The sequence below is a fragment of the Gigantopelta aegis genome, chromosome 9, assembly GCF_016097555.1.
Source record: "Gigantopelta aegis isolate Gae_Host chromosome 9, Gae_host_genome, whole genome shotgun sequence".
Lineage (NCBI taxonomy): Eukaryota > Metazoa > Mollusca > Gastropoda > Neomphalida > Peltospiridae > Gigantopelta > Gigantopelta aegis.
The window spans coordinates 50,189,194-50,211,441 of record NC_054707.1 but is presented as its reverse complement, the minus strand read 5'-3'; the positions used below and the strand labels follow the sequence as shown (position 1 = coordinate 50,211,441).

General features: G+C 35.5%; 1 protein-coding gene across 1 annotated transcript in view; it reads left to right on the top strand.

Annotated features, from left to right (window-relative positions):
• The first annotated feature begins 765 nt into the window (after positions 1–765).
• The window catches only part of LOC121381621 (oxysterol-binding protein-related protein 11-like), a 37,765-nt gene continuing 16,282 nt past the window's right edge, over positions 766–22,248 (top strand). The window contains exons 1-12 of the mRNA XM_041510956.1: positions 766–4,580; positions 10,968–11,008; positions 11,379–11,484; positions 12,728–12,775; positions 14,167–14,248; positions 15,332–15,411; positions 15,817–15,848; positions 16,164–16,272; positions 17,325–17,372; positions 18,064–18,144; positions 20,443–20,504; positions 21,109–21,233. Coding sequence (XP_041366890.1) covers positions 4,473–4,580; positions 10,968–11,008; positions 11,379–11,484; positions 12,728–12,775; positions 14,167–14,248; positions 15,332–15,411; positions 15,817–15,848; positions 16,164–16,272; positions 17,325–17,372; positions 18,064–18,144; positions 20,443–20,504; positions 21,109–21,233 — 922 coding nt within the window. The 5' untranslated portion in view covers positions 766–4,472. The remainder of the gene's footprint in view (positions 4,581–10,967; positions 11,009–11,378; positions 11,485–12,727; positions 12,776–14,166; positions 14,249–15,331; positions 15,412–15,816; positions 15,849–16,163; positions 16,273–17,324; positions 17,373–18,063; positions 18,145–20,442; positions 20,505–21,108; positions 21,234–22,248) is intronic.

Genomic DNA, 22,248 nt, shown 5'->3' with positions numbered 1-22,248 from the left:
GGTTGTAAAATATATATCAATGTTTAAAAACAGACAATTGTTATGCAAATAGCTACCTTTTTATTAGGCCTATTATTTATGTTCTTCAAATGAGCACTAAACAGTCCCGAATGAGCAATATCTGACGTGTATATATGTATGTATGTAATGTATGTATATATGTGTGTCTAGCCTATATATATATATATATATATATATATATATATATATATATATATATATATATATATATATATATATATATATATGTGTGTGTGTGTGTGTATATATATATATATATATATACACACACACATATATCATTTGATGTTAGTAAAGCGTTCTATAGGCGGCGGACTAGTATAAATTGTGGCGGGCTAGTAAATTTTAGTCGGTTCTGATCCGGCAGGCTAGTGAAATATTTTTCATTTCTGTACCCCTGGGGATGGGGTGGGGGGACACAAGACAATTTTGTTTATCATTATATAGAGTAGGACTAAAAAAAACGTAAGTTTTCGACCTCAGGTGCCCCCATCCCACCGTCTGGTTTCTACGGGCCAGCTAAACTGGCTGCAACGTAGGAACGTTTGCCGCACAGACGTAACAGCTTTATCATGCATGAAACTGTACTATGTATGCTGTATCACCTCTTTCGGCGGGTGAAACATTTACTCCCTCAAATGATCAAAGTACGCGCGCGTGCGTGCGTGCGTGCGTGCGCGCGTGTGTGTGTGTGTGTGTGTGTGTGTGTGTGTGTGTGTGTGTGTGTGTGTGTGTGTGTGTGTGTGTGTGTGGATCACCTAAATCATTGGGTATTTCATCAACTGGGTGAGAATTAATTGCTAGAAGTATGCTGGGTTTTTTGGAATACATGTCCTGAAAATGTTGACATATTAGTGTATAGATTTTTAAAATTAATTTGTTCAAAATTAATAGCAGGCATGTTGGATTGAATTATATTCGATTTGTGTGGAGAGGGCTGCGTTTTGGGGGGAAATGCTGGGTTGTTGACGTGCTCGCTCTCTCTCTCTCTCTCTCTCTCTCTCTCTCTCTCTCTCTCTCTCTCTCTCTCTCTCTCTCTCTCTCTCTCTTAAATGACCGCGGGAGGGTGTCCAAGGTGCTTACCTGTTTCCATTGTAATATCAGAACCTATACGCGTATCTTTGTTACATGACGGACACTACTTATTTCATCTATGACACACTCAATGTCATCTCCTTCACGATACAAAAGTGACGTTACGTAGATGATACAAAAATTAATTAGTAAGCAAATTTATTCTTATAAAGAGAATGGGCGACTTATGTTGCATCTGATCTATCAATTTACATTCGTTTATAAAAAAAAATATCAAATAATTTTGTGTGTCTGACTTCTGGTTTGTGAGAATGTAATAAATATACGCACCTGTATTATGTCCACAAATTAACAATATCGGCTATCATTTCAACAAAAACAACATGGCTGTCGTGGATGTTTTAAAATGACACGATAGGAAACTTACACCACATGGAAATGGTGGTTTTATGGAAATTCAATTTTTCTAGCACCTCGAAGTAGTCGTGACGTAGATGACAATTAAGGAATCTAGGGACATGGATTTTTAACTCAAAACCTCGATTATTAAAGTTATTTAGTAGCTAACAAATTATTTTGCACATTGAAGGATGCTATTTTTCATGAGGACTTCCTGACAAAATACATGTTATTTAATACGTACTGGTTACACTTGATGGCTACCTTGTAACTTAGAAACCAGGAAATGGGGACGGCCGCTTTTTACTACCTTCTCAGTGAAATATCAGAAGAAAATGCCAGAGAGGTAATTTACAATCTCAAAATAGTGTAGGTATTAGAATGAATTATTTGCTAAGATGACACAAACAAAAATATTACTTGATTTTTTTTTTTTTTAATTTATTGATTTTTTTTTTACAGAGTTTTTCAGTACTAAAATTAGGGTACGCCAATTTGCCCTGTTACTGCAGAATGACTCTTACCCAAGACTCGTGCTGGAAATGAGAGATGATGTGACTATCTTTGAAAGGAAAGGTTGGATTTTGTTTTCAACATGCAATGCTACTGTCATAATACGTCACTGTATTCAGTTAAGCGTAACCTGTCACTAGATACACGTGCCACTAATAAATCAGCACAGCCAACACCTAGTAAGTACATTTCAATCGATAATTGCACAAAATTATATATTAAATTGCAAGTTACTGGTCATTATTATCATGTATCTATTCCAAAATGCATCTGGTTACATAATAAAAGACGAGAAAGAAGAAGGAAGAGAAGAAGGAGGAAGAAACACTTATCCAAGATTTGTGCTGGCAAGAAACTCTTCTTCTACAGAAAACTGACTGTCTTGACAGTGAGCAATGGGAGCACATATAAATCAATCAAATCGGTCTGTGCCGAGATTGGATCCATTGCCAGTGGTTTTGTTCGGATTTGAAACACTCACAAACATAAACTTACTCCATGTGCAGTTTATAAATGTAACGTTGTTGTAACAATCATATGACGTCAACACGTTGATGGAGTGATCAAGGTCTGTAGTCAGGGGAAAATTGAGTCATTAATAATGGAAAAAGTACTTGGCTAGATATGACATTGTATTCGGAACACTTCGATTGATTCCACGAATCAGACTTCGTACTCATTATACCACAGGGAGACTAGTTTCTGTAGGCATAAACAATCGGTTGTAAATTATATCAATATTTAAAAACTATGCAAATAGCTAGGCCTACCTATTTATTAGACCTATTATTTATGTTCTTCAAATGAGCACTAAACAGTCCCGCCGGAACAATATCTGACGTGGAGGCCCCGCCCAATTTCTGGAGTGAGGGTGTGTGGGAGACACAAGACATTTTTTATCATTATATAGAGTAGGACTAAAAAAAAGCGTACGTTTTCGACCTCAAGTGCCCCAACCCCACCGTCTGATTTCTACGGGCCAGCTAAATTAGCTGCAACGTAGGAACGTTTGCCGCACAGACTTATCATGCATCAACTGTAAATTTATACTGTATCACCTCTTTTGGCGGGTGAAACATTTAGTCGGTCAACTGATTAAAGGCCAGAACTGTGTGTGTGTATGTGTGTGTGTGTGTGTGTGTGCGCCCCACGCGCGCGTGTGTGCGTACGCGTGTGTCTCTGTGTGTGTGTGTATGCGTGCGTGCGTGGGTGTGGGTGAGAGAGAGAGAGAGAGAGAGAGAGAGAGAGAGAGAGAGTTTGTGTGCTTATTATATGTTAAAGGAATATTAAATAAAATCCTCAGCAACCATTGTTAACAGAAAATATTTTGGATCACGAAGACAACAATCGTTATGTGTTTTAAGTTGAATCAATTAATTGTTACAATGGTAAAATTGTTTGATTAAAAATGCAGATGCATTCAATGTCCTAATAAATTATAAACTGACTCCAAGAATATCAGTTTACGGAATAAAAGCAACTACAGCTGTGATTGGTATATTTAATATGTGACAGCGTTATGTGTGTAAATTAAAATATTCAATTTGTTTATTCTAATCTAGTCGGGCGGTAGACCATGAAACTTTGCAGTTCTTAATTGTTAGCATTTTTAAATATTCAGCATGTCATAATTATGTTTAATATTATGCGAATTAATAATTATTATGAATTTCTGTTATTAAGTATTTGGTTGTAATGTTTATGGCTATGTAGTTGCATGAGGTTGTATTAACCTTCTTGTTTAAATATACAAATTTCTCCAATTTTGGTGGGTACACAAACCATTAATAACAGAAGCGCGTAGTGCTTGCGCCTCTTGAGATGTTAAATTATTTATATTGACGGGAATTTAACAAATTATTTGTGTTAAAACTAGTTTCCACAATATCTCCTTGAAAAAAGTAAAAATAATCATTGGTTGAAACAAGTGTATATACATTGTATATAAACAACTAGCACATAATAATACATGGACGGTAATACTAACCACTAACCCACATACAGCCCAGAACAGTGTACTTGAAAGCTTAACTGGATATACACACGAAAATACGTATTAAAAAAACCTAAACAAACAAAAAGTAACATATAACTCAGTAGCGCGCTTACGGGACTTTGTGCAGGGAGTTTAGACTGTGGCAAGTGAAGGTTGTGGATTACTAGGGGTCGAGTAATGTTCCTCTGGAAAATATATTAAGAAAAAAAAAATTAGCTTTGGAGCAGGACTTTCAGTGTTACGATTCAAACTTATTACTCTGTGCGAGAGCTCCACGCTCTACACAGTAACCTAAAAGTAAACTTGCACTAGCCGAAACCAGGTGAAGGAACTATATATTTAAATCCTATTACTCGTACATTTGCAGCCTGGGTTCATACACAAACAACGGCGGAATGTACGACAAATTAACGTACACATGACTGGTTAACGGTTGCTAGTTTTACATGGTGTCCAATAAAAACAAATTCCAGCGCATCAAACGAACTACTACAAGTTCAGTCGGAATATGGCCACCTCCGACAAAAACAAACTGACCTTTGGCCAACTTCCTGATTTGTCCAGTCTCTCTCAGGCTGAACGACTCCAGGTCATCGCAGTTATGGATAGAGCAAAGGTATGTGCGTTGTATCAATTATGTGATACGCCCCCATTGTGATTCTAGTTTATCTTTTCTTATGAAAATGTCAACTTGTTGTCCAACTTCAGGACTGGTTGTCAAAAAATGATGACTACCAAAAACACTTTAAATGGGTCGAGAAAAGTTAACATTGAGTTTAATTTATAAGCATGTGTGTAACCAGTAAAACAATGTCTTTTTGTTTAAATTGTTTTTAAAACCAAAACTGGCATAAGTTCCTTATTTTCCCCATAACGATTTTAAAGAAATATTTGTTAGAATTAGTTTACGGTTAGGGTTAGCGATAGTTATATACAATATCTTTTAAAACAATACGTCGTTTGTAGTGTTTAATGCAATACCCCGTTGATATGGCTAATTCAATACCCCAATAGTGGGGAAAATAAGGAATTCTTTCCCATCACCCGTTATTTTTCTGTTTTCTTTCAATAAACTGTTACTTGCACCTGACATGTTTGAATTTTTTTATTGTACATACACTCCTAAAATATTCTTGAAAAAGTTCTATTCCCCCCGCAAAATTAACGTTCTTGATTGTTCTTGAATTTGACTTCACACTTTCTGTACGAACCCGGCTTGTATGTTCTCTAATCCTGTTCTGTTTATAAATGTGACAATAGGCCTCCCAAGAACTGTATATATTGTCAATTCTTGACAACCAAATAGTTGCCAAGGACCATCTCTAAAATACACACTTTTTCTTTAATCTAACACCACAGGCCTTTTGTTTAATAAATATTTCCGAGTTTACTATTAACATTAAATTTCATGTTGGTGATGAGCACACATGTATACAAATTATAAGCAAGATTTAATTATATAAAAGACAAAATGTGAAACATAAAATGTTGAAATTGATTATGGGGAGCACAGAGACTTACCTCATGTTGACGTTTTACCGTATGTTGTTCTCCATTTGACAGACTTGCACATTTCAGTAGTCTCTGAAAATCTTCCATGAAATATCAGGATGGCATTGGGTGATAAACAGCAGGCCTGGATGCAGGATTTTTAATGGGGTTGCGAATTCCTTGTGTTGGGACCAACAATAGAAAGAACTAAACAAACCCACCATTTTACATATCGTTATCTAAATTTGATTAGAAAAAAAATGTGGACCTTCAGTAATTTTGGGTGTGTGTTAGTGCGTATGCATTGCACTCTGTGTACATACCAAACTTCAGGAACAGAATACCCTATTTGCTACTTGACAATAATGTTTATCTTGTATGTCAATAATGTGTATATGGATTGATGTTGTTTTTCACTTGGTAAACTGAAAGGCTCGCAAAGGATAACAGTAGTTCAAATTGTGCAAGGTAACAGCATTGCCTCAAAGGTCACTAATAATTGAGTATCTCTAAATTACTCAGTTGAGTCTAAATAACAAATTTAATACTTGGTCTCTACAATTTATATACTCTGTGTATGTGTGTGTGTGTGAATTATTTACTCTTTTTTCTGTACACAAATTCAATAATTTTCAGGAAATGTTTGTTTGAAGGACTCCGTCTATATCTATATCTATATCCAACAAATCCATTAGCCCTCGGTCCCAGCAGTACTGTATGAGTGTGTTGTGGTAAGGACGTAGAAGTAATGATGAGTCATAACCATGAGGTCAAACAAAATAAATTTCTGGTCTCTGGTCAGTGTGCATGTCGATTTTGACCATTGCGCATTTGTTTTTGTTTTTTTTGTGTGTTTTTTTCCTGCTGTTTGACATTGATTTTTACTGGGCTTTCAATAATCAATAATTAAATTTCTGTTACATTCATTACAATGTAATGTCATCCCATTGGTCCAGCTGTAGCAACGGGAGTTTGTTAATTTTTTGATGAATGTAAAAATTACATCGTCAAGAAATGTCATATCTGATGATGACACAGTTTGCGGATGACTTTTTTTGTTCATGCCCCAATGAACATAAAATAAATAACAGACAATCCTTAATAAATCATGTCCTAAATTTAATGTGTGGGTACAAAATGGATCACAAACAAGACTTTTGCCAACACTGGGTGAACAGTACTATCAGGTTGTTTTTTTCAGTTTTATAAATGCTTACATTGGTGTGATCACCAAGGTGGCAGTGAGTTTCCTAGCATTAGCATCTGGACAGACAGCCCAGGATAGTGTGCTTGGATCTTAACTGTATATGTACGGTCTGTAATCATTACGGTAAACTCAAACATAAATGTTACATAATTTCATGTAACCAAACTTTCGTTTCTCATGATTATTATATTGAAACCGTATTTCACAGAAAGTAGGCCAACGTCCTTGAATAAGCGCCTCTCCTATTTGAAGGCATTTAAGTTTAAATTAGGCCTTTATTCATAAATCATGGTATTCCATGATGCTGTCTGTGAAGTAAATTGCCAAAAATGTTGAAGAATCGAAAAAAAGCTGTTTAGAACATTAAGATCCAGCACCTTACTAAACTGGATAAGTAGACTCTTTGTAAAGTTAGTTTTCGTTTTATCTATGTGAGCTCACGCAACACGTGTTACGTAAAACGAGGTAAGGGAATTTCCACCGCACAGTCGGTTTTTCACTATGGCAGTAGTGTTTCGTATTACGAATTCAAAATTAGGTTGTTCAGCTGAACATTTTCGCATTTGTTTCCCAATTAAATGGACGTATTAAATGTACATGCAAATTAACATTTAATTGACTAAATGAGTAAATGTTAAAGAACAATGAGTAGGCACACATGCATGAAAATTTGTAACGGGTTCTAAGCAGTCTCTGACTGAGTCTGTGTGTCGAACTCACATCAAGAGCGCCAAACTTTATTTTTAATATTTAAAACAAAATATATCTCTTCGTACACTCGTCCTTTATGACACCTCCCACCAAAAAAGGCCCCCACCAAACAAACAAACAAAATATAATTAATGTTTTTTACTGTAAAATCATTAACTCAGAGTGGACTATTTTCTATGATCATTTTAAAGTAAAGGGTTAAAAAAAAATTAAAAACCATTACCCGGTAACTCATATCCAATTTTTCTTCATTCCGAAAGTAATTTATTTTTTTACATTCACAAATTATGCTTTGTATGATGTGAAATTGTTTGACACATACAGTTTAAATTTTTATTTAAACTGCTTACGTTTTGAGACTGGTCAATTTTTTTGTGGTCAAGTGAAATTTGAGAGTTACTTGCCTGGCGGGCAATTGAACATTTTAGGATATGGCCAGTCCTGACGTGTGTATGTCTGTCTGTGTTTGTGTATGCCTGTGTGTGTGTGAAGGTGTATGTCTGTGTGTGTGTGTGTGTGTGTGTGTGTTTTGTTTAAATGCCATTTTATTAGTCCCCTACCTGTCCAACCAGATGGGAATATAGGTTTCATCTCTGTCTGTCTGTCTGTCCCATATATAGTTTTCCGGGTGTTTGTTTTCAGAATGGCTTTGAGATACGGAGTTCCAATTTTGTGTATAGGCTTATAATATACTATTACAGATCAAGTTTGACAGATTGAGTTATGGCCCTTGTACTTAGGAGATACGGAAATTTGTTTTCGAGACTTCCAACCAATGCCTCAATATATTGATCTGAAATTTTGTGTATGGCTTTACAGTGTACTTTTACATAACATGTTTGACTTTCATGATGATATATCGATTTTTACCAGGGGCCGTATGCACGAGGAGCGGATAAAACTAAACGCGGATAGCGGCTAAACACGGATTGCTAATCACGTTTAAATTTATTTGCTTTTTGGTATGCATAAACATAAATGACGTCGTGAATAGCGTTATTTTTAGATTGGAGAAACTCCTCGCTGCGCATGGCATTCTGGAACTGAATGTTGCGCTTACAATGTACTTTTGTAAACCAAAAGAACTGTGTATCGTTTAATATTTGTAAATAAATAAAACATATCAATACATTTATTTATAAATCAAATAAATTCAAATAAATTCAAATAAAATAAAAATTAAATTAAAAAATAATTATTACTTAAAATTATTTTTTATTCTTTATCAGATTTTAAAACAATTTCATGTATCTTTTATCATTGTTTTGTTAATTTGTCTTTATTTTATTAATTGTTTTGCATTGTAGTTCACAATTATAATCACCTAACTGTAACATTGTTTTCCTGTTGCATATTGATTAATTTTAAAATTCAAAATGAAGATGTCTGAAAAATGTAAAATATGAATATCATTTTGTGTTAACAGAGCATGTAATCAGAAAGTTCACATTTACTTATTACTTTGTCATCTACAGCTGTCTTTAAGAGTAAATGTATTATTAGTATATAACAGCTCTGCTATCAACATCATGAACCACTTGAGTTGAAATCTCTTTCACATCAAAGTTATCATCTTGTAACAAAACAAATCCTGGGTTATTGTCATTGAATTTCTCTGAATCAGATGGAGCTTTTTAGCACAGTTATGCAGCATTACACAAACCGTAATATAACCTTATGAATCTTAGAAGGTTCCAAAAGGCACACATTCAACACCTTGCTTGAACTTTGTCCAGTTGTATATCCTCACTTTAGATGTACTTGGGTTTCACAACCAGAGTAAACAACAACTTATGTAGCATGTACCTGGAACAAAATGTTACAAATATGACATTTATGATAATAAGATGATCTGGGTAATAACAGGCGGTGGTGGGCTTTTTTGTTATTTTTTGTAAAGAAAAAGAACAAATCACCTGCTTCACCAAGGTGAGAAAAAAAAAGAAAAAAAATTGACAGCATGTCAATATATGATTATGTTTTTTTTTTTACAAATGATAGGATTTATTATGTACCTTGATAGTTTTTACTTTTATCAAATCTATGCTTTAATAATGATAAAAAATTGTATGTTATGTTTAGGGGTTAAATTATCTTACCAACGCCATATTTTATGTTTTAAAATAATTACTTCAGCTAGTTCTCTAGTGTCTGCATTACCTGCACATTGACAGAATGACACCATTTGCTAGATCCATGTTCGTTTTGTGGTCTGGTACCTGCTGAAGAGTGTTGTCAGTCCTCACCAAATTGTTGACTAATGCATGCCTACAACATAAAATGAACAAATACATAAATAAGTGAGTCATCAAATCAATGAAAATAGCTTGCACATGTTTTCAATAAAAATAAAATTAATCTACTTGTTTCAGTTACGAAAAATATGTTCCGCTGAAATGGTAGCTTACAGTACTGTGCATGGCCATTTCAATCAATCGGTGCGTTTAATATAATATTTACAATGGCAATTTAGTGAAAATTTTAAACTTTTATTTGATTACCTTGGGCTAGTTATTTCCCAGGCATCCTCACCCCCAATAAAAATATACAGATTAATTTCTATATTTCCATTTTAGTATATTTTCCCCAAATAACCTTCCCATTGTCGACATCTTTTCGTGAACAACATACATGTATGACGTAATCAGAGTTCGTGCTTACGTCGTTTAAAGTTGAAAAAAAATAGGAAGTACAATACCATTGGGAGGGTTTTTGATGGGGGGCGGTTTTCGATAGGTTACATTAAAACATTGAAGACAATGCATGGTGATGTGGCAAATACAAACAGACTGAAATAAATATGTGATAATTATTACATAAAAACAAGTTTCTCACCGATCAGTTACCGTAGACATATTCAAAGTGTTGCAAACTTGTACTTTTGTAGATTTTTGACAGCGACGTTAACACAGCCCAACCAACTGGACACTTCGTTGTTTCCCGCTATTTCATCTGTGATCTTCAGAATATCTTGTTCAAATTTAAATTCTTCATGTTTTTCCACATTATAAAAAGTGTCAGATTGCTTTGTTCGATCAAGAAATAACCAGTTTTGTCGACATATTTGCCTGTTTCTGAAACGCACACCAGAGCGGCCATTTTCCTTTCAGACTTACCCGGCGGATAGGTCTTTATACGCAGAAAATGTAGAGAATAGCGTTATTCGCATTTAGGCTATTCAGGGAGCTCTATCCTGCCGTCATGCATACCAAATTTCCCCACTTATCCGGTGGATAGGCACTATTCCCGGATAGTGGACTTATCTGCCTCTCATGCATATGGCCCCAGATGTATGGCCCTTGAATTTAAGAGATATGAACATTTCTTTTTCTCTTTGTTTTGGCAATTGTGTGTATTGCTTTGTCATGTTTTGTTACGAATTAAGTTTAACTTTCAGGGTAGTTGTTTTCATAGAGTCACGTCCTTTGAACTTTGTTGGGTCCGGTAGGGGACATGTATTGCTCAGTACTCTCTGAATGCTTGTTTATAGTGTCATTATTTTTATTTGATATGGTTAAATTCATATATGTATACATGAGTTTGCTAAATTAATTTTATAAATTTTAATTCTCTATAACCACTTTTGTTTAATAGGAATTTGAGAGTCTAGATGAAAAGAAGAATTCCAACATGAGGTACGTATAATTCAACTTTTATATTACAACTGTTTCAAGATCATTAAGCACTTGCTCCATATTAGAACCTAAACATGCATTCATATAGCCATGGTAGAATAAACACTTTTCGGGCATTTTCACCATTTTAATTAATTATTAATTTTTTGAGTGTGTTATAAAGGCAATTTTAGAATTAATTATTGAAAAAGGCTTGTTAGATCTCGGGGCAGCATGGCACTGATTAAGGCAGGATGACACTAGACTGTTGCGTCGTGGTGATGCACCATGCTAAAACAAGCTTGGGAAAACACTGTATCATTATGTAGATTTTGTAAACGTGTCGTTACTTGTAGGATTACCTACTTGTATGTGAATAACTCTTCTACAGGCAACCGTTGGAGGGACTGCTCAACAAGTACACAAATGTTATGAAAGGATGGCAGTTCCGCTGGTTTGTTCTAGATCCCGTGTCTGGTGCACTGGAATATTTTGAGGTATGTTGTGCAGTTTGTTCTCTTCTCCCTATTTCAGTATTTGGAGTGTAGCACATAATCAAATCCCACAGACAGTAATGGTAACATGTGGTATAATGCCTAGATCACATGTGACACGATGCAACTCATTTGTCGAATTTTGTAGTGTGTTTTGAAAAACAGTCATGTAGGACTGATTTTTAGTTGGCCCGACAGCAGTTAACACAACTGAACATGGGTTTTAAGCTGCTAGATGCCATGTTTCAGTCAAGATATACACTATAGCTATAAATACTTCAATTTCTCACCCTTAAAGTAAATCCCAGAATTTTGCAATGGCAGCAAGTGCTGTGGTTGCCGTCCTTGCGTTTGTGCCCCAAAAATTAACAGCAAGAACAATGTTGTGATGCCCTACCTGGTTTGCCACTGTGCCCTTCCCATACATTCTGTCTTGTGTATTGTGTAATAAATAGTACAATTATCATTGGTAATATGATAAAATTACATAGGCTAAAGACCAAAATGCATGAGGGTGAAATAATATTTGTTTGAGAAAACTTGATAGAAAGTAAGTTATCTTGATGACCCTCTTTTTATCTCCCTAGTATTTGTTATTAAATCGAAGCCCCCTCCTCCCCTAATTAAAAATTGACCCCATTATTCAACTTAAATTACAGGAATTGACTGGCCAGACAAAACTATACTTTATAACTACAAGTATACGTCCTTTTACCTATCTCACCAATGGTAGGGGTTGCCATATTTAGTGCACTGTCCATGCATTTCCAATTTTGACCTACTTAGATATTATTAATTGAGAATGGGGAACAGGAAATCTATTAACGTGTCCATATCCACTAAAGGTTCATGCAGGCCCATCCCGGACATAGCCTCTGGTATCACCAGTATTTCTCGCTCCAGCCAGTGCACCACGACTGGTACATCAAAGGCCATGGTATGTGCTATCCTGTCTTTGGGATGGTGCATATAAAAGATCCCTTGCTGCTAATCAAAAAGAGTAGTCCATGAAGTGGTGACAGCGGGTTTCCTCCCTCAATATCTATGTGGTCCTTAACCATATGTCCGATGCCATATAACAGTGAATAAAATGTGTTGAGTGCGTCGTTAAATAAAACATTTCCTTCCTTCCTTCACCAGTGGCCAATTCTGGGATGGGAAGCTATTAATTGGTATTCTACCTGTAGCACAAGTTGGGGAGTTTATGTGTATATGTTTATGCATTGAATTTTCATTGTTATTTCAGAAAGAAGAACACAAAAAGCAAAGACCACGAGGCTGCATTCATCTGGCAGTAAGTTTTGAAATGTTTGTTATGTTGAAGGTATTCAGCTGATAAGCTGCTACTTGTGCACGTTCTTATAGCAGGAAGATTGATTTGCCATTCAGACAGCAGAGTTATAGGCCAAATCCTACTTATTGCAGAGACATTTGAAGTGGTGAAATAAAACAAAATCATCATGAGTAAGATACAGTGCCCACAGGGCTAGCTCTGGCACCCACCAGTTTATCTAATGGCAAATTTTTAAAACAACTGGTAAATGTTATTTTCATTTGGCGAGATAATTTCATGCATTGATCGCTATTTTATTAGGACATAACTGGGGATTTCTACTCAGCCAGTGCTAGCCCTAAGTGGCATCTACCTAATAAGTGAGGGGCGGGATTTAGCTCGGTTGAATGCTCACTTGAGGTGTTTGCGTCGCAGGATCAACCCACCTCAGTGGATCCATTCAGCTGATTGGGTTTTTTCTCTCATTCTAACCAGTTTTTCAGGGGGTGGGGGGGGGGGGGGGGGGGTTTGTTTAACGACACCACTAAAGCACATTGATTTATTAATCATTGGCAAGTGGATGTCAAACATGGTCATTTTTGACACAGTCATAGAGATGAAACCCACTACATTTTTTCATTAGTAGCAAGGGATCTTTTATATGCACCATCCCACAGACAGGATAGCACATACCACAGCCTTTGATATACCAGTCGTGGTGCTCATTCTAACCAGTGCACCACATTTGGAAAAGGGCTGTGGTATGTCCTTTCCTGTCTGTGGGAAAGTTCATATAAAAGATCCCTTGCTGCATTAGGAAAAATGTTACGGGTTTCCTCTGATGACTACGAGTCCGAATTACCAAATGTTTGATATCCAGTGGTGTTGTTAAACAAAACAAACTTTAACCTAATAATGAAATTGGAGAAAACTGTGGTTCTCTGTATTACCTTTGTAGTGATATTATTAGTTGAGACTCCAGGTCTTACAAGTATGGTCTCTGATTTTCATTTGATAATCTTGTAAGTACATGAATGTTAGTTAACTTTGTGTGACTTGAGAAGAGTGTTTTTGTATTCCAATACATGAATGTTAGTTAACTTTGCGTGACTTGAGAAGAGTGTTTTTGTATTCCAGTACATGAATGTTAGTTAACTTTGCGTGACTTTAGAAGAGTGTTTTTGTGTTCCAGTACATGAATGTTAGTTAACTTTGTGTGACTTGAGAAGAATGTTTTTGTATTCCAGTACATGAATGTTAGTTAACTTTGCATGACTTGAGAAGAATGTTTTTGTATTCCAGTATATGAATGTTAGTTAACTTTGCGTGACTTGAGAAAAGTGTTTTTGTGTTCCAGTACATGAATGTTAGTTAACTTTGTGTGACTTTAGAAGGGTGTTTTTGTGTTCCAGGCTGCAGTAGTATCTCCGTCAGATGAAGACTCCCAGACCTTCACTGTGAGTGCTGCCAATGGAGACATCTATCGCTTGAGAGGTAACATTCACTCAACACTCTCTTTTACCTAACAATTTTTCATGCTGGGGTGTCATTAAACATCTTTTCTATTCTATTATTTTACCTAACAATTGATATATTATGGTGGAACCCCATTTATCTGGACAGTACAGTTTTCCCGAAAACTGACTGGATAATCAAATTTCCATGCAACTAAATCTCATCAAGAGTAGTCACCCTTGGACAAAATAAAAAAACTAACAAAAATACAAATGCTAGATTATGAATGTTATGGTACACATTTCTATACTTGGTACACATTTCCATACTTCAGGGTTTAAACCAAATGCTAGATTATGAATGTTCTGGTACACATTTCCATACTTCAGGGTTTAAACCAAATGTTAGATTATGAATGTTCTGGTACACATTTTCATACTTCAGGCTTTAAACCAAATGCAAATGAAAATTCAGTTGGGTGAATATACACATGTATTTCATTACTAGGTCACCAAAAAGTTAATTTTATTATAACAATATAATTCTGTAAACAGTTTTAATTTTATTATATTTTGTTTTGCTATCTGAAACTTGAATTTGGCAACATAGTTTGTTGTTTCTTTTTTGTTACAGAGCACAATATTTCATGCAAACAACCAGTCTCATTATCTGTTATGTGGTGAACCATTACATCCTACCAACCAGTGCACCACGACTGGTATATCAAAGGCCGTGGTATGTGCTATCCTGTCTGTGGGATGGTGCATATAAAAGATCCCTTGCTGCTAATCGGAAAGAGTAGCCTGTGAAGTGGCAACAACGGGTTTCCTCTCAATATCTGTGTGGTCCTTAACCATATGTCTGACGCCATATAACCGTAATTAAAATGTGTTGAGTGCGTCATTAAATAAAACATTTCTTTCTTTCCATTACATCCTACAGTTAAAAGTTAAAAACTTCAAGATCATAACTTCACTTGCTAAGCAGATATAATTTGAAACCAAACCATCAGTTATCTGGGTGAAAATCATGTGAACCAGGTTTCGATTACCTAAGATTTTGAAATATTATCCCCTTTTTTTATTAGTTTGGTATATTTTTCTCTGTGCTGGTATTTTTCAGCTTCTGACGCCAAGGAAAGACAACAATGGGTTGACCGGATCCGATCCACTGCAGAGTTCCACACAGCCCATATTGGCCAGGTTTCTACATTATACTGCCTGTATTCATTATCAAACATCTGTTAATATCTACTAGTTATTTAATTTAACATTATTGAACCTGAGTTCCACTCAGCCCACATTGCCCAGGTTTCTACAACATATATTAATACCATATAAATTCACATGCTAAGGGGAGCTAAAAGTTGCTCTCCTTGAACTAGTCTCTGGGGAGGTCTATTAAAGAAAACCAGTTGTAGATGTTGTGTCTTCAACTGTGTGTTGTTTCTCACTGATTGTAGTTTTAGAGTTGTGTCTTCAACTGTTGTAGTTTTGTTGTGTCCATTTCAACTTATTGTTGTTTCTCACTGTTTGTGTTTTCTTGTAATTGTTGAAAACATCCATTCTCTTAGGTAACTTGTTGTTTCTCACTGTTTGTAGTTTTAGAGTTTAACTTCAGAAAACATCCATTCTCTTAGGTAACTTGTGTTGTTTCTCACTGTTTGTAGTTTTGTTGTGTCATTTCAACTTGTGTTGTTTCTCACTGTTTGTAGTTTTAGAGTTGTAATTCAGAAAACATCTTCAACTGTTGTAGATGTTGTGTCTTACACGTGAAACTGTTGGCCACAAATATTTACTGAATTACACAAATCAGTATGTTGTGACTCTTTACAAAGCAAAAATCAAAAAAAAATAAAAAAAAATAATAATAATTAAAAACTGTTGTACTAATATCTGAAGTAGTAACACCAGTGATTATTAAAAAATATATATTCTTGTTGTTTGTCTTTCAGATCGCAGCACAGGGGTTCGTTTTTGTCGAAACCAGATCCATTTAAGCAAGTAAAGGAATATTTATTAGAAGCAGAAGATTATTGGAAACATCTAGGAGAAAAGATTTCAGTGAGTCTTGTATGAGTTTTAATAGCTAGTCGATCGTAATAATTGCAGTGTTTAAATCCAAAATTCTGTTTGCATTTTAGCAATAAATGTGAAGCACAGTTGATTTATAACAACATTTGTTCTAATCTATGACCTGGGATGAAAACAATTTAAATAGGATTCCATTTATTAATATTTTATTATATTATTGTACATTTCGCAGAAACAAAATGATTTTCTCATTGGGAATACACAGACCATACGATTTCAAGTTTCATGGGAAACACTTTTTCGGTTCCGTGCCTTGTGATCATGGGAACCAATTGGAATCTGTTTTAAAAATGTTTTATATATATATATATATATATATATATATATATTATTTTCAATGAATAGTCATACTCGATATAATAATCATGCGAAACAAAATTTCAGTTCCGTGAATTTACTGACACACGGTACCAGAAATGATCGTCTGTGAAATCTGAGGGCCTGATACAACTCTGGATTGAGTTAATGGCATCTTTATTGCTGTTATAGACCGGCCTCGGTGGCGTCGTGGTTAGGCCATCGGTCTGCAGGCTGGTAGGTACTGGGTTCGGATCCCAGTCGAGTATTTTTAATTCAGATACCGACTCCAAAGCCTGAGTGAGTTCTCAGTGGGTAGGTGTAAACCACTTGCACTGACCAGTGATCCATAACTGGTTCAACAAAGGCCATGGTTTGTGCTATCCTGCCTGTGGGAAGCACGAATAAAAGATCCCTTGCTGCTTGTTGTAAAAGAGTAGCCTATGTGGCGACAGCGGGTTTCCTCTACAAAAACAGTGTCAGAATGACCATATGTTTGACGTCCGATGATAAGATAAAAAATCAATGTGCTCTAGTGGCGTCGTTAAATAAAACAAACTTTATTCTTTTTTACTGCTGTTATATCTTCCACCACGTTGTATCTTCATTGGAGAAAAAGCATCTCTATTTGTAATATTTTCTGATGCATCAACAAGTTGCTAGTGTTCCAAGTTTGCTGCAGAATTTAATCATATATTTTTAATTTGTTTTTGTTCATATTTCAGATTTTACCATATAGCGATTCAAACAAGTATCTGACGGCCTTAGATCCTGTAAGTTATCTCTTAGAAAATGTTTCTTTAGTGGTGGTCAGCAACCTTTGAAAAACTTCTCTTTGTTGTTTGTGTTAATATCCACACCTTATAGGTTGGAATAAACTAATAATATATAATCTGATTTTGTTACTAATGAATTGAATAATTTTGAGTATTCATTAAAATAATGGTTAAGATTAAAATGAAATGGAGCTATCAAGCAACGTTAAAAATCATTCTAATGTAGGGATAAAAGTTATAGATTTGCATTTTTTAAGATAATTTTTAGAAAATGTTGTGATCACCCAGAGCTAGCCCTACTTCTCTACTGAAAAGCTCTCTTTGAATTTTCTCTTTGAATTTTCTTTTTGAATTTATACACATATTAGTGTATTCTACTGTTGGAAAAAAGAAGGGAACATGTGATGTTTGAGACCACATTTACTTCACTATTAGAGTAGTAGTGTATGTATATGCCTGTAGTGTGCTACTGGATATTAGGACTGTGGCACTGAATATCAGTAACATGGTTAACTTCCTGATACAGTGGATAAGGGTTCTGGTGGCAGTCCATATTTGCTGATACTATTTATGTGTTCCTTTATTTCTAAATGTTACAATTGTTCCATTATTGACGTGCATTTGTGGAGAGTGTTCGTCTTGGTTGTACAGACTTTCATTCATGTCAAGTTGTGTTTATTGTTTTCAGGATTTGTTACTTCTGAAAGCCACCTCAGCTGCGACATTACACTCGTTAGAACAGTGTTTAACTCTTTTAAAGAGTAGAGAGGTGAGTGTTAAGGGAAACAGCAACATTACACTCGTTAGAACAGTGTTTAACTCTTTTAAAGAGTAGAGAGGTGAGTGTTACGGGAAACAGCAACATTACACTCGTTAGAACAGTGTTTAACTCTTTTAAAGAGTAGAGAGGTGAGTGTTATGGGAAACAGCAACATTACACTCGTTAGAACAGTGTTTAACTCTTTTAAAGAGTAGAGAGGTGAGTGTTAAGGGAAACAGCAACATTACACTCGTTAGAACAGTGTTTAACTCTTTTAAAGAGTAGAGAGGTGAGTGTTAAGGGAAACAGCAACATTACACTCGTTAGAACAGTGTTTAACTCTTTTAAAGAGTAGAGAGGTGAGTGTTACGGGAAACAGCAACATTACACTCGTTAGAACAGTGTTTAACTCTTTTAGAGAGGTGAGTGTTACGGGAAACAGCAACATTACACTCGTTAGAACAGTGTTTAACTCTTTTAAAGAGTAGAGAGGTGAGTGTTACGGGAAACAGCAACAATACACTCGTTAGAACAGCGTTTAACTCTTTTAAAGAGTAGAGAAGTGAGTGTTACGGGAAACAGCAACATTACACTCGTTAGAACAACGTTTAACTCTTCTAAAGAGTAGAGAGGTGAGTGTTAAGGGAAACAGCAACATTACACTCGTTAGAACAGTGTTTAACTCTTTTAAAGAGTAGAGAGGTGAGTGTTAAGGGAAACAGCAACATTACACTCGTTAGAACAACGTTTAACTCTTCTAAAGAGTAGAGAGGTGAGTGTTACAGGAAACAGCAACATTACACTCGTTAGAACAATGACTACATTTGTTAGAACAATGTTTAACTTTTAAAAAGTAGTGAGGGAATAGTGACTTTATACTCGTTCATGAGCCAGTGTACATTGGTACCATTTTGAGAGAGAAATGCTTACTATATTGTTTGAAAGAACATTGCCCTCTGCACATTTCTCAAGTGGTAGCTTTATAACTTTTTGTGGGGAAAATGTGTTTTGGGGTAAAATCATGTTTTTGTTTACATGTTTCTTATAAAAAGGGTTTGTACAAATAAATTTGTTTTTAAAAAGTGGAAATTATGGTTGTTTTTAAAAAGTGGAAAGTAAAAGTGTTGATATTTTAATACCATTTATTAAAAACCTATATTACACAAGACACTTGTATTTTGTCTGTCCATCCATCTGTCCGCCTGCCCATCCCACATATAGTGTTTTGGACTCTCTCTTTTTCTCTCTCTCTCTTTTTTCAACACTTTCATAAGGTATTGAGCTGAAACTTTGTGTATAGCTTTATCATACAGAGTTACAGATCAAGTTTGACTTGCATGAGGACTAGCCCATTTTGTGACAGAGTTGGGTCAGGTACGAGACATATCTTGCATTGGCAGTACTCTCAGAATGCTTGTTAATCAACTGAGTTTCGAAGGACCATATATGTAGTTGCATGTTAAAAGAAATAAACTAGTGTAAGAACACAAAGACGTGAGCAAATAGAGTTTATGCAAAGGACAAATGACAACTGTAATAGAGTTTATGCAAAGGACAAATGACAGCTGTAATGTATCTCACACAAACAAATGGCCTCAGCTAGTAAAGAACATGTCACCAAATGTGTATATCATAAATATTACAAACGCTATACTTAAGAGTTAATTTTACACAAATTATTTAGGTTTAGCAAGATTTCATTTGAAGAAATTGTTTATTATTTTGTTTGATCAATAATGACATTTTATGCTCCCAGAATGTCAATATTGCCAGGACAGCTATGTTTTAGTTAGTTAAAGTTTGTTTTGTTTAACGACACCAATAGAGCACATTGATTATTAATCATTTGGCTTTTGGATATCAAACATTTGGTTATTCTGATATATAGTCTTAGAAAGGAAACCCGCTACATTTTTGGCATAGTAGCAAGGGATCTTTTATATGCACAATCCCACAGACGGAATAGCACATACTACAGCCTTTGATATAGCAGTCATGATGCACTGGCTGGAACAAGAAATAGCCCAATGGGCCCACCGACATGGATGCTACATGTATGTGATCGAGATCAATATGTATAGCTATTAAAAGTACCAGTGTTGAGATTCCAGCTAAGAGACCATTTATAAAATAAGCCCTCCCAAAACTTATCACAAGTGTATGAGTTAAGTCTGTCCTGTACACAATAATATTGGAGAATGCTATTGTATATAGTTGGAGATAGGCAGAATGTTAAAAAAAAATCCAATCTTTGTGTTTATTGGCAAGAAGAGGTATTATCAGATTTTCTGTTGGCTTCTTTTGTAGATAAAAGGTGACCATTCACAAAACTGTCTTCCTTTTGAACATGGTGAATCTAAAGAAAACATGTAAGTAGTTTCACTGATCATAGACACACACAATTGCTTTGTCTGTTACGTACCTGATCACTGTCTTGTAAGGTCCAACTATAGTTGGTCCGAACACACAGAGATTTATCCAGGATTTTTCAGAAGAGTCTCATGTCTTATGGGATTGAGAACATTAGTGCAGTTGAACCATACTAGGAATATTTGTTTAAGCCTTTGAATGATGCAATGCAGCATTGTTAAATTAATTTATTAAAACAGACATAATTACAAAATATATTTACACATCAAATTGGGAACTTTCAGTATCATTTGCTTTTAGGAAGGGGTCTATGTTTAGTACTGCAGAATGCCTGGGTACACCCATGACACACCTAGTGATATACATGTCATCAGAACAAAATTGAATTAAATTGTTCTTTCTGTGTGTGTCTGCCCCCCTCCCCTCCCCCCCCCCCACAATCTCTCTCTCTCTGTCTGCCCTCTCTCTCTCTCTCTCTCTCTCTCTCTCTCTCTCTCTCTCTCTCTCTCTCTCTCTCTCTGTCTTTCTGAGTGTCTGTGTTTTTCTCTAATTATACATTTCATAGTTTCTTTGTATACACAACTTGTATAAAACTTGTTTCAGTGCTAGCTGTGTGTATGTAAACTTCACGGAACCTAGACCTGTTGACACTAGTCTGCCTTCTCCTACAGAAAGCTTTACGTCAGTCACTTCTCTCCCTTATGTATTTCAAGATCAAAAGTCTGAAGGTACGTACATAGAGATTATTATACTAGCTTGTGTGTCGTACTGATTTTAAGAAACAAGTGCACTAAATAACATGGCAAAACAACTGGTATGTGGTTCTGTATTTATTACCACTTTTTTATATTATGATTAACGAAAATTAAATTAAATAACACAACTTACTTCGTCTGGAAAGTTGGTTGAATTTTATAGAGTTGATGGAACACTGGTTAGGAACATGACATCATTCCTGGCTAGAGGGGGTGGGGAAGCACTCGCATGATGCATGGTCGGTTTGAGATCAATCTCCATCAATGGGCCTATTGGACTATTTCTCGTTTCAGCTAGTGCACCACGACTGGTATATCAAAGACCGTGGTGTGTGCTATCCTGTCTGTGGGATGGTGCATATAAAAGATCCCTTGCTACTAAGTATGGAAAAATGTAGCGGGTTTGTTCTCTAAGACTATTTGTCAATATTACCAAATGTTTGACATCCAATAGCCGATGATTAATAATCAATGTGCTCCAGTGGTCTCGTTAAACAAAATAAACTTCAACATCCTGGCTTCGGACATGATGTCATTTGGGTGAACGCGTACTATGAATGTGAGATTGTGTATCACTCATATGTTCAATAAAATATTCTTTTATTGCATGGTCAGAATTCTTTATTAGTCCCCTACCGGTCCAAGTGGGGACTATAGGTTTCATCTCCATCCGTCCCGTCTGTCCGTTCATCTGTCCCACATATGTTTTCCGGATGTCTTTTGCAGAATGCTTTGAGATATTGAGCTGAAATGTTGTGTATATTTTCACCATGTACTGTTACAGATCAAGTTTGACTTTTATAACGATTTACCCATTTTTGATGGAGTTATGGCCCTTGAACTTAGGAGATGTGGAAAAAAAAATTCCTGACTTTTTTTTAGAAGACCTTTAGATATTTAGCAGTAATTTTGTGTATATGTTTATCATGTAGTGTTACAGATCAAGTTTAACTTTCATGGCAATTTACCCATTTTTAAAGGATTTATG